This window comes from Boeremia exigua (assembly GCF_020726555.1).
Source record: "Boeremia exigua strain MPI-SDFR-AT-0100 chromosome Unknown C7974scaffold_4, whole genome shotgun sequence".
Taxonomy (NCBI): Eukaryota; Fungi; Ascomycota; class Dothideomycetes; order Pleosporales; family Didymellaceae; genus Boeremia; species Boeremia exigua.
Window position 1 is genome coordinate 1,674,815 of NW_025763521.1, and position 12,895 is coordinate 1,687,709.

At 53.8% G+C, this 12,895-nt stretch overlaps 7 protein-coding genes across 7 annotated transcripts; 1 reads left to right on the top strand and 6 right to left on the bottom strand.

The window, feature by feature from the left end:
* Positions 1-16: 16 nt before the first annotated feature.
* Positions 17-2,999, bottom strand: C7974DRAFT_390679 (Alpha/Beta hydrolase protein). The gene has a single exon (XM_046141487.1). It carries the CDS (start codon positions 2,630-2,632, stop codon positions 272-274), a length of 2,361 nt encoding a protein of 786 aa, XP_045999224.1. The 5' UTR covers positions 2,633-2,999; the 3' UTR covers positions 17-271.
* A 582-nt stretch (positions 3,000-3,581) lies between these two features.
* On the bottom strand, positions 3,582-4,019 carry C7974DRAFT_411452 (uncharacterized protein; the record flags this gene model as incomplete). The annotated part of the gene is made up of 3 exons (XM_046143560.1): positions 3,582-3,715; positions 3,762-3,892; positions 3,934-4,019. 3 exons carry the CDS (start codon positions 4,017-4,019, stop codon positions 3,582-3,584), a joined length of 351 nt encoding a protein of 116 aa, XP_045999225.1.
* An 18-nt stretch (positions 4,020-4,037) lies between these two features.
* Positions 4,038-7,241, top strand: C7974DRAFT_422942 (uncharacterized protein). The gene is made up of 6 exons (XM_046144356.1): positions 4,038-4,622; positions 4,759-4,921; positions 4,973-5,103; positions 5,152-5,355; positions 5,403-5,772; positions 5,847-7,241. The coding sequence occupies exons 1-6, from the start codon at positions 4,306-4,308 to the stop codon at positions 6,915-6,917; spliced, it is 2,256 nt and encodes a 751-aa protein (XP_045999226.1). The 5' UTR covers positions 4,038-4,305; the 3' UTR covers positions 6,918-7,241.
* Positions 7,242-7,638: 397 nt separating this feature from the next.
* C7974DRAFT_152252 (Mss4-like protein) lies at positions 7,639-8,461 on the bottom strand. Its single transcript, XM_046135801.1, has 2 exons — positions 7,987-8,461; positions 7,639-7,905 (listed from the first exon to the last, which is right to left on the bottom strand). Exons 1-2 carry the CDS (start codon positions 8,194-8,196, stop codon positions 7,648-7,650), a joined length of 468 nt encoding a protein of 155 aa, XP_045999227.1. The 5' UTR covers positions 8,197-8,461; the 3' UTR covers positions 7,639-7,647.
* Positions 8,426-9,755, bottom strand: C7974DRAFT_152233 (Methylthioribulose-1-phosphate dehydratase). Its single transcript, XM_046135800.1, has 5 exons — positions 9,508-9,755; positions 9,290-9,433; positions 8,894-9,228; positions 8,682-8,839; positions 8,426-8,608 (listed from the first exon to the last, which is right to left on the bottom strand). The coding sequence occupies exons 1-4, from the start codon at positions 9,613-9,615 to the stop codon at positions 8,728-8,730; spliced, it is 699 nt and encodes a 232-aa protein (XP_045999228.1). The 5' UTR covers positions 9,616-9,755; the 3' UTR covers positions 8,426-8,608; positions 8,682-8,727.
* Positions 9,756-9,896: 141 nt separating this feature from the next.
* On the bottom strand, positions 9,897-10,446 carry C7974DRAFT_411456 (uncharacterized protein; the record flags this gene model as incomplete). The annotated part of the gene is made up of 3 exons (XM_046143561.1): positions 9,897-10,064; positions 10,115-10,350; positions 10,410-10,446. 3 exons carry the CDS (start codon positions 10,444-10,446, stop codon positions 9,897-9,899), a joined length of 441 nt encoding a protein of 146 aa, XP_045999229.1.
* Positions 10,447-10,801: 355 nt separating this feature from the next.
* On the bottom strand, positions 10,802-12,527 carry C7974DRAFT_152260 (uncharacterized protein). The gene is made up of 2 exons (XM_046135802.1): positions 11,959-12,527; positions 10,802-11,907 (listed from the first exon to the last, which is right to left on the bottom strand). The coding sequence occupies exons 1-2, from the start codon at positions 12,291-12,293 to the stop codon at positions 11,232-11,234; spliced, it is 1,011 nt and encodes a 336-aa protein (XP_045999230.1). The 5' UTR covers positions 12,294-12,527; the 3' UTR covers positions 10,802-11,231.
* Positions 12,528-12,895: the final 368 nt, after the last annotated feature.

A 12,895-nucleotide genomic window follows, 5' to 3' on the forward strand; every position in this document is an offset into this window, starting at 1 on the left:
CATGTCTACTGCAACATGTAAGATTTAGTCTATTCTTATCGAAACAAATCCAGTAAGCTGCAGAACTACTGAATCACTCCGTCTAAGCGTGTACACTCTGATCATCTGATGAAAAAATATCGCGAGATCATGATTCTTTAGTGCCTGCTTTGCACTTAATATGTGGCTATTTGTATGTGCCTGGTGAAGTATAGTCTTGACGAAAAAATGTACGGGTATACGGTGTATGCTCAGAAACGCCCAACCAAACCCATTCCTAAAAACCACAAGATTACTCCCGTTCATTGCTCGCAGACACCTCTTTCTCAGCCTCCAACCCCTCATATCCCTTCCCCTCACCGCCCCCAATCTGCTCCGAGCCCTTGACCTGCTCCGCACCCCTCTGACTCCACTCTCCCGCCGTAGCATCTACCTCCCTCGCCGCCCCCTCTCTGCGCCCCTCGCTACGCCGATAAAACTCTCCAACATCCTCACATCCTCTCGGCGTACGGCACACTCTCCTCGCTTCCTCTGGCGCCGTCTTCCACAGCACCGCTCGCACCTCTTTGCCCACTTTCTCGATCGCGTCCATGGCCCAGATGACGTCGAGATGCTCGTAGCCCTCGATGACTTTGGAGTGTACGACGTCAACGAACGGCTCGCGGTTGCGCTCGAAGCGGCGCAGGAGGCGGCGGCCGTCGACGAGCTCGTCGGCGCCACAGACCCACAGCGCGAAGGGGGGCGTGTGCGGACCGTACCAGGCGAAGCGGGCGCGGCTGCTGTCGCGTGTGTGCGAGTTGGGTTGTTGGCCGTTCAGCGCGGTGGTGCCCACGTGCGCGTCGTCTGAAGTCTCTTCATCGGAGTCGCGTCGCGGGCGTGAACGGGACCGGGATCTGTCCTCGTCCTCGTCCTCCTCCTCTTCGATTGTTTTCTCTTCGCGGGTAGACAGGATGCACTTGTGCTTCGCGAAACACTCGCGGCCGAGCCACCACCGCATACTCTCTGCGCTGACATAGACGGGCGAGAACTGGAAAAGGCGGTCTCGGAGACCGCGGTCCCAGCGTTCGTCGGTCCAGTTGAAGAGGAAGGAAAACACGCGGTAGCCCATGGCTCCGTATAGCTTGCCGGGAAGCAGAGAGTGCATCGTCATCATGAAGGGGATGAATGCGTGGATTCCGAATACGATGCGGAACATGGAGGGCGAGATGACTTGCATGAACTTGAAGTAGGCTTTCTGGATCAGTGGGCCGGCGTACGCTGCTGGCGCAAGAGCACAGAATACCGAGATCTTGTCGCCAATCTCGGGACGCTGCTCCTTGGCGAGAGCGACAAGAGTCTGTGTGGTGCCCTGACTGTGAGCGATGAGACCTAGCTTTTCGAAGCCGGTCTCGGAGAGGACTCGCGAGATGAGCGCTGGAAGATCCATAACGCCCATTTGTCGAATGTTCCAAGCCCACATTCGTGGGTCGCCGTAGTCGAGCAGCTTGTGGCGAGGGTTGAAGCCGCAGCGGTTGTTACCCAGCCAGACATCGTACCCACTCTTTGCCAGATAGAAGGCAAGACTATCATCGTCATTGGTGCAGTAGGCACCGGCTGATTGCAAAAGTCCATGGATCATGAGGACAGGATATTTCTTTTCACCCGACGGGTACTGCAATCCTGGAACTCCATTACACGAAGTTGTTCTCCTGAAGACATCTGGCGCGCGTGGTGCTCTGTCGGAGTCATCTGTGCGGTCGTAATCGCGTGGATTGTAGAGGTGCCAGAGATCGATGATGAAGCCGTCCTCGGTCTGGACCTCAAACACTTCGCAGTCCAGCCCTACCCGGCGTGCGTAGTAACGGACGTCGCACTTCAGCTCATCAGAGCCGCCTTCCAAGGGCACGAACTCATCCCCCTCTTTGCCCTCCTCGTTGTCGTCTCCGAGTTTCTCTGATTCCACGTTGTGCTGCTTCTTCCACGCTACCTCTGCCGCTCTCCGTGCCTTCTTCCGTCTCTCCTCTTCTTCGAAGAACGGTCGACGCCGATCTGGGTTCTGTCCTTTTAAGCGAATCCAGACGTGTACTGCAGCGGTTGGTATCGAAGTGACGGCTGCGCCAAGTATGATGACTAGCAGGAATTGGAGGGACAGGACTGCGGACGAGATCCGCAACAGGATGCAGTGGAGTTTCCTTAGCGTGCTTGGGGGACCATACACAGGTACAGGCGGGAACATAGGATTTGTGTTTGATGGAGCTTTGCTTTCACCGAGGGGGGCATCTGTTCCTTCCCGCTGCCCCTCCGTGTCGTCCTTTTGAGGTCGCACTCCATGAATGGTCCCATCTCTTGACTCGCGTGACTCTCCTGCCACAGGCTCGTTCTCAGACGGATCGCGGTCCTCCAGGACATCTCTAAGGCTGTTGAGTTTCCTGGCTTCCTCAATGGGTACAGCTGGGAGTCGGTCACCGCCCGCTGTCTGGATCACGGGATCTTGCGCAGTGACGAACCGTGCCTCAACGGCCTGGGTCGAGCCAGTTGCATCGGTCTCCTGGTCTGGTGCATACTGCCCAAGGCGTTCGGCCTGCTTTGCGAATTCGATCGCTGCTTGTGCTTTTGTTTTTGTCTTGTCGGTTGCTTCGTGTATTTTACGCTTCACGTTTGTAGTAGTCGCCATGCCGTAGCGCGGTGTAAGTTCTGGTGAAACAACGGTCGGCGGAGAAGTCCGAGGTTGGCGAGTTGGATAGTACGAACAAAAGGTGGGTACGCTGCGAGACTACATCAATTGAACTTCTGCATGAAGACGCAGGTGTAAACAAAGGAAAGGGTCAGACATGGCGATGCACACATGAATCGCAAAGTCGGTGCGCGTATCAGATAGTCTTGGAGATCAGCGCACCTATCTTGGTTGCGAATTTGACAATGACATCACAGATCTCGCACACTCCGCGGGCTTGGTCGTGCACGGCAACGAATCAATGAGAACTATTTCCACTCGTGTGCATCTCAACGACAGATACAAGGATCGGTGGATGGGTGAGCGATGCAGGGATGGTACGTTTCTGTAAGTGGCTTGCATAGCTAGCTGCCCGGGCGGCTTCCGACAAACATGTGATTTCGACACTGCAAATGCGCAACTCGGGTACCCGCCCAAACTTCAGATCTACGTAGTCCAGGCCACAGTAGGGAGCGTCGTGTTTAGGACTCCATTGTTGGAACAGGAGAAAAGAGCGCCCCCTATTTGAAATGTACATCACGCCTGCAGCTGAGTGCACGATGTGGATGGATGTCAGCCCACAAGAACAGCGTTCGGTCCTCTCAGCGTTCCGGAATTACCTGTTCGCTTGATTGTAGAGACGTGCCTCTTGTGAACTGACAGCACGTTGGCACATCCAACACAGCGATACATACGTGCTGCGCTTGGCAAGGCATAATAAACGCTTGACCACCGAGAATGTCGGGACACTGGCAGGCGCAAGATTGGCAGGGAAAGAGCTTGCGCTCCTCAGTCTCGACATTCGCTCACAGCGAGTGGATATATTGCTCAAAAATGACCGTGGCGCCAACCCAATGCATAGATATCTTGATACACCAGTATACAATCTGTCGCAACTCCCCAATGGTATTTACTTTCTCGCCGCAACGGCTTGCTGAACAGCAGCTGTTGTTCCGGCGGGCTGCTGCGATCGTACGAGGGGCTCGTCAGGTACAATGACGTCTTCGAACTCGTCCTGGGAGATGGCGTTGATGGTGTATGTGTCTGTCGATTGTGAGTCAAGGTCAGCACAAGGTTCTGGAGAGCCTACAAATGCCAATGACAAGCGAGCAGATTGCGAACCCCGTGATGGTGTTCTTCAGCAGATACGGGGCGCGAGCACGCAGCAGCGCCGGCGAGGCGCGCATGCGTGCATCGTAGTAAGTCGACTGGAAAGGTTTACTGCTCATGTCAGCATTCACACGCGCCCAAAGCAATCCTACTCACTATCCCATGGTAGCGTCGTGGACCTCTGCAGTTTGCGGGGAAAGTCAGGATTCGCCGCGGTGGTGAGAGGCTCCTTCCGCATGGTTCCTTGGCGCCGCCGTTCACCAGCGTGACCGGCAGCTGGCCATCGTCGCTGCCAATTCAACCCCAGTAGACACCACCACCAACACACGCGCCCTTTCGCTTCCACACGCTCCTTCTACTTCCTGACCGCGAGCTTTGCAGGGAATGAGGGGTTGGGCACAGCAGGCTCTGGGCTTTGTCGCGCGATAGTTTGCCAGCTTGCGCGTGAACAAGCGTCACCATTGTGCACGACCACGCTGCAGGGAACAAAGCCTGTCTCTCGTGCTCTATTCTTTCGCACCACCATGAGTCCAATTCAGCAGCTGCAGTCAGCCCGCGCGCTCGCCTTGGGCGATGGGAGATACTACCCTACCATCATCCCGGGCGTGCTGCCCATCATAAGCTTCAGTGCAGACCAAAGCCTCGAGGTACAACGATGGGGCGCAGACTTCTTGGCCGAAGCCTTCGCGTCCCCAGCGTGGACGTCAGACGTGAAGGAGAACAGCGCGCCGTCGGTGCTGGCTACGCTGAAGGACTATTTGGAGAATATCGACGACATCAGCGTCGTCAAAAGCGCCATACAAGCGGCTGCAAGTGTGTACCCGCTTGTCTACAGACATACGTGAGTGGAACCCTCCAACCTTCAGATAGCCTTGTCCTTCACCTTGAGTGCAATGTGTGTGTACGCTCACTCTTGAATGCCCGTACACGCCTGATTGCACTTTTGTCGAACCCTGTCTCATACTTGCGTGCACCAGTGTTCACAACTCCAACGATGCCCAAAACTGGCAGCTCATGTCAGCTATCAAAGCGAATATTCTGCGACGAATGGACTCGGCCCTGCCGGGCGTGCGCGTGTGCTGCGTCAAGCTCCTTCAGCAGGTCGTGCTGGTACAGACACCAGGCGTAGTCGACCCACGGGTGAGCAGCTTCAGTCTCTCAGGAGATATGACATCTTCTCACACATCACAGCGACCGGACCACAGCGATATCTCCCTCGCCCTCGTACCCCGCGACCACCCCGTCATATCGTATGTGAGCCTCGAGGCTGAAGGGCATGGACTGCTCGATCGCTTGTTGGATATCATACATGGAGATCACAGGTCAGATAGACAAAACCAGACTCCTGGCATAGCTCTGACAAGGAACAGTGATGGCTTGCTCGTCACAGCAACGCTCAATACGTTGGGCGTGCTGATGCACCGACGCCCTATTGCTGTAAATAAGATACTGACTAGCATCTTCAACTTCAATCCCTTCAAGCTGGCCAGCGCCCCTCTGACGCCCAGGAACAAAGTCATCATGAAATCAATTGAGCGCACAACAAGATCACTAATGATGAACATCATGAAGAGGTACGTCTATACATGGAATGTGTACGAGAGATGCTCACCATGACTAGGGACCCTCAAAATCCTATCAACGGCAGGATCCAACAATTCCTTGAACGTATGCACCGTATGCGCATTGAGATGGTTGACGAGGTCAACCGCAAGCGACCAGCTCCCAGTGAGCCGACTGATGGCCTTGATCAAGCCAAGAGGCAGCGAGTAGCCACAGGCGCACCCCCTGCCGTAGCCCCAGAGCCCCTACCTACTGCGCCCCCACTGCCACCAGGACCAGTGAGCTGGCGCCAGCTATTTACACTAAACCCTGCGGGTAGTACAGTGAACTTTGACGTGCAGGCCTTTAGAGATCCGGAACAGCTGGTGAGGATATTGGTACCTGTTCTACAGTCAGTGGACAATGTCAAGCTGGGCCATGCTTTGAATGTAAGTTGCCATGCTACTTGCTGTTATGCCAATCCCCTTGGTACGCGACGAGACTCTTTCTAATGTACAAGCAGATCGTACGTTCTCGATACTTGAGTCTCAGCCAGGCTACTCGTGGTTCTCAAACTACAGGTCATGCTGCTGAGGACGATGAGGAGTATGAACCCGACTTCGAACCTGAAGATGCAGAACAGATCAACAACAGACTCGATGGCCTCTCGCCATCTGATCTAGCGTTTCAACCTGGACCATCAGCAGCACTAGCGCCGTACACACTTCCCGAGGCACCTCCACTGACAGAACAAGAGGTTCAGCGATATGGTGATATGACTGTGTACCGAGCGTTTGGCATGCTCGGCAGCATCGATGACGCACAAAAGAGCAAGATCGCCAAAGGAGGGTTCAACAGATTGGCAGCGAGCGACTATGGCCGCGACGCGTGGGTGACGATACTTTCACGATTGGCTACACGGGCCAGTGCTGGCCTCGAGGATCCTCAGGAAGGCATCAAAGACGAGCATGCCATCAACAACGCGAAAGGAACTCTCAGCATCAGCGACACCGTGCGAGACGGTATGTACAACTACATTATCTCTGACTGGAAAAAGCGCATCGACGTTGCTACGCTGTGGCTGAACGAAGAATGGTACAACGACACCGTACTAGCCCAGTCAAAGGACGTCGCCACCAACGGCACCGCCAACGGGGACACTTTCACATCCGTGCTCAATGCGCCGAACGGCAACTACCAACGCTGCGCACTCCGCCTCATCGACGGTATCTTACCGTACGTCGAGCACACCGACAAAATCATCCTCCGCTTCCTGTCCGAGGTCCCCGCGCTCAACTACGAGCTCCTCATACGGCTGAAAAAGATGGCCGAGGATCCCGAACGCATTGATCTGGCATGCAGTGCGCTGCACTACCTCCACATGTTCAGGCCCCCGGTGCGGGACATCGTCGTCAACGTCTTGACCGAGATCTACCAAACAAACGACCGCGCGAGACCAAGCGCGAAGAAGCTGCTGGCCAGATGGAAACCGGAGGTTCTGAGCGCAGAGGATGCGCCGCCGGTCAAGACCGAGGGTGCGCAGGTCGCGAAGGAGAGTGCGAATGGCGCGCTGGAGGTCAAGGCCGCGTCGTAGGACAGCGATGTAGGGCCGAGACGCGCATGGAACGACGGGGTTGCTTTCGATATATGTATACCCACCAGACTTGCCTCGGCAATACTTATTTTAAGGGCGTAGCGGTTGCATGGGACGGTTTGCTGCATTGTCTGGATGTGCGGTCGGGACTGCTTTGGAAATTACTATATATTCCATCTAACTTGAAATTCTGATGTTCGGATGTCAGTCAATTGCAATCTTGTGTGCAAAACTGCCTTGAGGCTGGCCATGTCATAGCGTTTGAACACGACGTACGATTTGGGCGAATCGCCCTTCGGAGCGCTGTACTACGGATCACTCGAGATGTCCGCGGGTGCAAACATCTGAGGGAATGTTCTCGTCAACTGGACGTGACTCTCATGAGCTATGCGTGCGATAATTTTATTAGCCTGACGTGTCTAAACAGGCTGTTTTCAGTGGTGCAGTGCGTATGGGAGGACACTCGACACCAAAAGCAAGTGACCCAGGTACGGCAAGGATATGAAGGGAGATTGTGACAGATGGTTTATAGTTGTAGGTGTAGTAGGGACGATTCAAAGCATGCAACAGTGTGCTTTCAGTCTTCCATACACGCTACGCTGCTGTCCCAGACGACATGGAGTTCAGTCTTCGCCAGCAGAACGACCAGGACCAAACCCTCCACGCACGCTCACCTAACATACCGCAACCAAAAACCCTTGAGAGTCCAGTAAACCCACCTTGCCAGCCCTCACACCCCGCTCTCCGCCGCGGCCTTCTCCTTCTCGGCCTCGATCTCTGCTACCCGCGCCTCCGCCTTCTCCTTGGTATAGCTCTTCCCGTCCATCTCCTTGAACCGCAACTTCTCCACTTCAACGCCCTCGAACATCCGCACGTTGACGATACTCACGCCGTCGAAGAAGCCCGGCCGGATGCTGCGCGCCATGCACGAGCTGCCGCAGGTGGGACAGAAGCGGTGGGCGACAGAGTGCGTTGCGAATGTGTAGCTCTGCAGCGGGGTCAGCGGTGTGCTGTGGTGACAGGTTGGGTGGGAAAGGGTGGGTCAAGGCAGATGAAAGGGAGGGGTTACCTTTAAGTCGGCGAACTGGCCGGTGGTGAATGTGATGTCGTCGTCTGGGACGTAGATGTTGTAGATGCCGTTTCGGAGACAGATGCTGCAGTTGCAACGCACGACTTCGGTGGTTTCGTGGGCGAGCGAGGCGGTTTTGACGGTGTACGCGAAGGCACCGCAGTGGCAGGATGCTTTGTATGTTTCAGTGGGGGCTTTGGCGTCGGACATGTTGGTTTGCTGTTGTTCGAGGAGAGGCAGAGATGGGATGGCTGGGCTCAAGTATTTGTTGCTGTGTACTACAAGAGTTGAATGGTCTATTGGTGGAGTTATCAAGAATGTTGCTGCCTGAAATCAACCTCTCTTCAGATTCAATGCCTGAATCGCATCGATTTCCGCTTTGAGAAGTGGGTTTCGAAGCGTGCAGCTCCACAATACGGGTCTACCTAAGGCCCCCAGTCTCGGTCGCAGCCAACCAGGCGCGTCGGGGTTGCGCGTGCCACACGCGAGATCACGTTTTAGCTGTACTGTACTTCGCATTCGTTTCCAACAGTTGCCTGGATGCCTTGAGTCACACCACTCGCTACACATGGTCAAAAGTAGATCTGGCTGGAACAACCAACAAGGATTGTAGTCATTGATCCTGCGGGAGCACTACGATTAGACCAAAGCTATCACTCAATGCGTCCTAATCGTCTCTCGATCAAAGAACATACCTCCGTGTTCCTAGTGGAAATCCGCACGTAGTCGACGCTTATCTCCTTACTTTGTCCACTTCAGACCCAACTTGTGCATCTCAACAGCCAGCTGCAGAATGTAATCAATGCTTTCGCACTGAGTCTTCGCCTTGTGGACGTTATCGCCCCAGACGTATCTATCATCTGTCAGCAAACACAGCCCAGTTTCGACCAGAAAAAGCAACACTCACATCCCGTGTCTCCTGACCAAGATCGCGTATGAATCTGGGTACTTCTCCATCGCCTCCTCCAAACTCTCCCTCAAATCCTCCTCGTGCGCGGTGTTCTCAATGATCGGTATCCTCAACCTATCGTAGTACCCCAGATTGCCCTGCTTGCCACGCCCCTTTGGGATGCCCTTGATCTGCTCGATCTCCTCAATTTCAAAACAAGCATCTTTGCCAAAGTCGCGTTCGACGAGCAGCGTGACAAGGACAGCCCACTGCGAGTGTGTGTGTATGCAGCAGCCAGCGCCACGCTCGAAGGCAGCCATGAAGAGGGGAGTGCAGGCGGAGGGTTTAAGAACCTGGTGAAATGTTAGCAAACATCTCAACTAATTGAGGATGTGTTACGTCTGGAGTACATACCTGTGGTCTCCGGAGGTATTCCTTGCTGTTGAAGTCCATCACGAACATGTCCGTTGGCTTCATGAGCTCTTTCTGCACACCGCTGGGTGCAATGTAGATCTTGTCTTCATGGCGAATGCTGGTTCCTCCTCCTGTACCTGTGACCTAGTGTTGTTTTCACGTTAGCATTCACGCTCAGCTTACTGCGTCAACCCCGTCCCCAAAATAAACTATCATACCCATCCTAAGGTGTAGAAGTGCGCGCAAAGCGTGCAGATGTGGTTTGCAGGGTGGTGTGGATCTTCGGAGCGAATGAGGGCTTCTGCATCGTGAGAATTGGCCGACATGATGAATTTGGTGTGATTGAAGTGCTTCACGAGGTTCAAAACTTTTTGGAGCAATGACGCGATGGCGGGCAGTCGCGACCCCACGTGGTCCGTGGTGCCCACCGCGGGGTAGTCGGACTCTCCACCATCACATGTAAAAGAGACTCAAGAATATCACTGTTTGCTTTGATAACTATAGGACCCTGAGACTGAATAGGGTCTGGGTATCATAAAGCTCCTCCATTGGTACCATTATCGCCTCTCTATCATTCAAAATCATGCTTCAATAGAAGCGTGGGGTATCACTGTTTATCTCCAACGGTAGTCTCCTGCGCGAGGGGAGAAGACTCATGCTTCTTGTCCTTGTCGAGGTGAAGCACATGCTTGATCTTGTCGCCAAGGCCCTGACGATCGGGAGACTTGCTGTGTCCTCCATGCTTCTCCTTGAAAACGTTGCCAGCACCACCACGCTGTGCCACTGTCAGTCATGACCGGAAGTAATGTATGAGCCTAAACATACGCCTGTATGGAACTCATCTTGAGCCTCGCGTGTCGCAAGTTCAGGAACGACATCGGTGGAACGACGAGGGCTGTCGCCGTCGACAACCTGCGGTCCAAGTCGAGGCGACTTCCCTATGTTTCCAGCACCTCCGCGGCCAGTAGAGAACTCGTTGGCAACAGACTCGCCTGCGAGGCCTTCGCGGGTGATAGCACCATCGGCGTATACCGTATCATCGTGCCCAATGTTACCGGCTCCTAGAACAGATCAGCTATTGAGCCCGAGGATGGAGCTGCTCATAGGGTTATGATCATACCTCCGCGGCCTGTAGAGTGGAGTGGTGTAGTGGACATGTTGTGAGCTAGTTGCAAAAAAGAAACTGTACTATGTCGCAGTTCTGGGGTGTATTTGGAAGCTAACAAACAGGGTGCGACCGCCGCATCTTATATTTGCTCTTTCATTACGCCGAAGCAGACCAGCAAATGACGCAACTCCGTCTCGTGCAGCTTCAGGGCAGCAGCAGCCATTCAACGCGGGATGGGCGAAGCTTCCGAGTCGAGAAATGCCGCCATGATTGCTAGTTTGTAAAGTTGAACCAAATGAGCAGTCAAGCCAAGGTAAAAGCGAGCCTGCGGTACAAATATTTGGTCGATTACCTGATTACGCCGCTACAGTTGTGTGATGGCGTGAGGTGATGCTTTTGGTGGCGAGATAAGAGGAGTCCTAGTGATAGGCTAAACTCGTGACTAAGCTGTGTGCATCCTTCAACATCCCACTCGAAGGTGGCTCGACAAGGTAACCTTTCGCGAGGTTGGAACCGGAGTGGTTGTGGCTGCTAATCTGCAAGTGATGTCAGTCATGCGAGGCACGAGATGATCTGACAGCTGCCGCCCTAAGGCAGGGACAGATGATGGTTCGCATAGGGTTAATGAGCCGTCACCAAAGTGTGCTGTCGAACATGATCAAGGTCCCGCAGTAAGTTACTGCCACGACAGTTGCTGAGCGGAAAGACTTTCAACTACGTCATCATCCATGATGGCTAAACACTTGTAAGCCACGCGCTTTAGTACTGTAAAGAATTGCTTGATTAAAGATTAAGAAGGGATATCGAACAATTATAGCAAGGATGACAACATCCTTAAGAAGTCCTGAGCCCTTCTTCGTCACTTGGTCTTCCCGCACGACCTTCCTCCGCCCCTCTGCTCTGCGTCTTGGACTGATCTGCATGCTTCGCTGGATCGAACACGTAAATCGGGAACTCCAAGAAAATGGTTCTCTTCAAGATGACTGGCATCTTCTCGTATAGCTGCGGCGGGAACGGGATCAAGATACTCGTCCGGTTCAGCCATCGCGCATAGGCTGGCCAGTTGTCGCCCTTTTCGTATCTTTTCTTGGCGCCAGGTCGTTCTTGTAGGGTCAAACCCGAAACGAACATGAGCAATAATGTAAGGAAGAAGGGCCCTAGAATGGACGCGTAGAGAGCTGAGTAGGCTCCGCCCGAAACGTAGTTGTACGCGGCAGGTGACACTGCGATCGTGAACATACCAAACTGGATGATCATCTCGCCAAAATAGTTCGGATGCCTGGTCAGCGCAAACAGGCCAACATCGCAGACTGCGCCGTCGTGTTGATGGACACTTCTGAACCGGTACTTTTGGATATCGGAAATGCTTTCCATCAGAAATCCGATCGAATAAAGGACGACGCCAGCAATATCTCTGCCGGTACCGAAAGCTGGCTGAGCGAATTGTGTAACGTTTGGTGAGTTAAGGATTGTGACTGGCAAAGAGCATGTCCACACCCAGAACATTTGGCTAGAGATTATTAGTCTTGTATACAATTCTGTACGCAGGCCTGTCACATACAATACCCAAAAGCCGAGAAACGACCAGAACTTGTCGCGCTTGTCGTCGAAACGGTCGTCTTTTCCCGTTTTAAGGATCCTGAACAATAAGAAGGCACTCAGACGTGCTCCCCAAGCCATCATAAACACCGACACCACAATATTGCGCGCATCGCCTCTGTTCTCGCTCAGACCAAGCGTCAGGATTGAGAGGACGACAAAGTTTGTGCCGCCAGCAAAGTCTGTCAGCTTATCAAACTTGAAATAAAAGGCAATCGCAAAGAAAAATAGCTGGTATGCGACGGTAATGAGGAATGTGATCGCGAGGTAGTAGTTATCCAGCACGTGGACGGCCATCTTGAAGATGATCGCCTATGTAGAATTGTTGTGTATGTAGAAGTCAAAGCCCGAGGGAACTGCACCCATTATACTCAACCATCTGTACGGTCTCGGCCGCTGCGCCCCCGAGGCTAAGCTGTCGCATTCTTAATCTCACCGACTCCGGTCGATGCGCGTAGGCCATTTCGAGATGGGTGTGCGATTTGGTTATGTACGAGAAAGGAACGGTGACGACATTGAACGTTCGAATCGCCAAGCGAGTGCGATCGACTGCCGGCCCGCAGCGCTGACGGTCATCTTCTCTCGGCCAAACATCAACGGCGGTGCATCACGAACATCACTTGGCCATAAACAATCTTGGGAGCACTTGTTATGGAAGAGACGGCACCGAAAGTCAGCAGCGGGAGCGCATCACTGCTTAGCCCGTGGGCAATGCCGATCAGTTGAAGACTCTCTAGCTATCGTGAAACACAACCGGTGTTAGGCACGCCGCGTCTTGCAAGTCGCGTCTCAGACCTCACCACCCTCGCCGCTGGCCAGACCATGATGAAGCTTAGAATCCTCCAGAACTGCCTTCCCGAGGCCTGTCAGTCTGAGTCGCCATGCGTTCTGCCCTGCGA

Excerpts from the sequence above, each read along its gene's own strand:
- C7974DRAFT_152233 (XM_046135800.1), bottom strand. The coding sequence starts at position 9,615 with ATGTCGGCCAATTCTCACGATGCAGAAGCCCTCATTCGCTCCGAAGAT. Across the intron at positions 9,229-9,289 it reads AATACCTCCGGAGACCACAG|GTTCTTAAACCCTCCGCCTG; the intron begins GTATGTACTCCA and ends ACATTTCACCAG. Across the intron at positions 8,840-8,893 it reads TTGGTCAGGAGACACGGGAT|ATACGTCTGGGGCGATAACG; the intron begins GTGAGTGTTGCT and ends GACAGATGATAG.
- C7974DRAFT_152260 (XM_046135802.1), bottom strand. The coding sequence starts at position 12,293 with ATGGCCGTCCACGTGCTGGATAACTACTACCTCGCGATCACATTCCTC. Across the intron at positions 11,908-11,958 it reads TTTCTCGGCTTTTGGGTATT|CCAAATGTTCTGGGTGTGGA; the intron begins GTATGTGACAGG and ends AATAATCTCTAG.
- C7974DRAFT_390679 (XM_046141487.1), bottom strand. The coding sequence starts at position 2,632 with ATGGCGACTACTACAAACGTGAAGCGTAAAATACACGAAGCAACCGAC.
- C7974DRAFT_422942 (XM_046144356.1), top strand. The coding sequence starts at position 4,306 with ATGAGTCCAATTCAGCAGCTGCAGTCAGCCCGCGCGCTCGCCTTGGGC. Across the intron at positions 5,356-5,402 it reads ATGATGAACATCATGAAGAG|GGACCCTCAAAATCCTATCA; the intron begins GTACGTCTATAC and ends CACCATGACTAG. Across the intron at positions 5,773-5,846 it reads AGCTGGGCCATGCTTTGAAT|ATCGTACGTTCTCGATACTT; the intron begins GTAAGTTGCCAT and ends ATGTACAAGCAG.
- C7974DRAFT_152252 (XM_046135801.1), bottom strand. The coding sequence starts at position 8,196 with ATGTCCGACGCCAAAGCCCCCACTGAAACATACAAAGCATCCTGCCAC. Across the intron at positions 7,906-7,986 it reads GCCAGTTCGCCGACTTAAAG|AGCTACACATTCGCAACGCA; the intron begins GTAACCCCTCCC and ends ACCCCGCTGCAG.